Genomic DNA, 2,150 nt, shown 5'->3' with positions numbered 1-2,150 from the left:
GGTGGCGGGAGGGAGCCCCCGACATTAAAATAAAATAAATACGGCCCAACCTTCCAGCTTTCTATTTCGCCTTGCGAAACGCGAAAGTCTGGAAGGTTTTAGGGAAATACATCGCCTGGAGGGAAAGTTCCTCCTCCCAAAAGCAATTTCCTCCCCCACCTCCTCTCCTGAATGCTTTCTCTCCACTTTTTCTAGGTCTCGAGCAACTTAATTTTTGCCCTGCCTGAGTAGGGCAGGTCGTGTGGCTGAAATGTCTTTGTTACGGGAAAGTGGGGGGGCCGGCGGAAGTGAGAGGAGGGGATCATTCACTCTCGCTCGGCTTGTTTGTTTATTATTTATTTATTAAAAACATACTAAGAAGGAAAAGGGGAAAAAAAATTGAAAGAAAAAACTTTCTTCTCTGTTCTTGCATAACTCCTGGCCGTGTGTGCCTGTTTTCAGGTCCAGATAGGAAGCGAGGGCGCCAGACCTATACCCGTTACCAGACCCTGGAGCTGGAGAAGGAATTCCACTTCAATCGTTATCTGACTCGGCGGAGGAGGATAGAGATCGCCCATGCCCTCTGCCTGACTGAGAGGCAGATCAAAATCTGGTTCCAAAATCGGAGGATGAAGTGGAAGAAGGAGCACAAGGAAGAGAGCTCCAGCACCCCGGCTCCCACCGAGCCCACGTCAGCAGCAGCCTCTGTCGAGAAAGTGGAAGAAGACGAGGAGGAGGAGGACTAAGGAGTCCCACTCGAGGAAGCGATCTCTTAGTCTAATGTATGCACATGACAGTTGGGAAAGCTCCCTTCAAAGGAGGAAAGAAAAAAAAAAAGAGAGAGAGATAGAGAGACTTAACGTTTTTATTAAAAAAAAAAAAAATCATTTCCCTTCAATAATCATCTTGCAAGCGAGCGTTTGCAGACACGAAAACGTTTTTTGGGGCGATTTCCCAGCCTTCTGTCCACTCTCCCGTGTTCCCCAGACCTACCCTGTGCCGAACCTTTTGGTAATATCTCCTAAGAGCATCCTACAATCATTTGGGTTTTTTTTCGTTTGCCCAAAACGGGTGGGTGGATTTCTCCAGGGGACATTTCACTGGGAGAAGCTCTGCTTGCACCAATAGTAAACCGTGACCTTCGAAGTAACTACCTGACTCAATAGTCCCAATCATGTGTAAGGGGAAAAGTGCATTAGGCTCACATAAAGAAAAACTACCTAATTTTGAATAAGTAGCTCTGCACTTCACTTTTTATTTTTCTTTCTTTTTTTTTTTTAATTATTGTTAGAAAAATATCATAACTAACAGCTACACTAACAAAAGGTTAAACAGCAACTAAGGGGGGGGGAGGAAGATGTTCCACAAACCACTACGATCTACAGCAATGATTTGTACTACCTATTTTCCAGACTACCTATATATCTTGCTCCGCCTACCTATCTTTGAAAGTATACTGTATTTTAGTAGTCAAAAGGATGTTACAAGATTACTAATGTGAATCGCAAAATGCTTTTAGAAATGTAAGTGTAGTCGTTTGAAAAGCACGCATCCATAGCTTTGGTATAGAATTTGGTACCGAAAAGGCTGAATATATTTAAATTTAAAATAATATATTTATTCCAAAGCAATTATAAATGAAAACCATATGCTGCAATATATCTTTGTTCTTGATTCTTTACTATTCCGAGTGAGAAAGCAAACACACACCAATATTGTACAAAGCGGTTTCATATCTCCCATTGGTTTCTACCTTCGGCTGCCTCTGCTAAAGGCCGTTTTCTTATTCTAGGTTGATCTTACTTAACATAGCGGAAAGTGTTATTTGAAAACTGAATTTAAATGACCATGTAACCACCTTTAAAAAAAACCAACTGTTTGTCCCGATTATCCGAACTTGTTAATATGTAATACAGTGAATTTTCCTACAATAGCAGATACTGGTTGGGTTTTGTTTTGTTTTGTTTTGTTTTTTCTTGTCATTTATATTCGTCTTGGAGCTCATTTGTAAGATCATGTCATAAATTGGGAAGTATGTAATTAATTTGGAAACTTTGTAGCATGGTGTATTGTTAAGAACTCTGTATAAATCCGTCTTGAAGGTTTGGCTAAAGTTTATTCAAAAATTGTATGTCACAATGTGTTTCGATGTGTTCGTTGTGAACATTTGG

At 40.7% G+C, this 2,150-nt stretch overlaps 1 protein-coding gene across 1 annotated transcript; it reads left to right on the top strand.

Moving 5' to 3' along the window:
* Positions 1–385: 385 nt before the first annotated feature.
* On the top strand, positions 386–799 carry LOC104409271 (homeobox protein Hox-A7; the record flags this gene model as incomplete). Its single annotated transcript, XM_010019098.1, has 1 exon — positions 386–799. A coding segment is annotated over one exon (340 nt), but the record flags the coding sequence as incomplete, so codon positions are not given.
* Between the last annotated feature and the right edge of the window lie 1,351 nt (positions 800–2,150).

Source organism: Nestor notabilis, unplaced genomic scaffold (genome assembly GCF_000696875.1).
Source record: "Nestor notabilis isolate BGI_N333 unplaced genomic scaffold, ASM69687v1 scaffold17877, whole genome shotgun sequence".
NCBI classification, from domain to species: domain Eukaryota; kingdom Metazoa; phylum Chordata; class Aves; order Psittaciformes; family Psittacidae; genus Nestor; species Nestor notabilis.
Note: the sequence above shows the minus strand (reverse complement) of the source record. Positions and strands in the feature narration are given on the sequence as shown.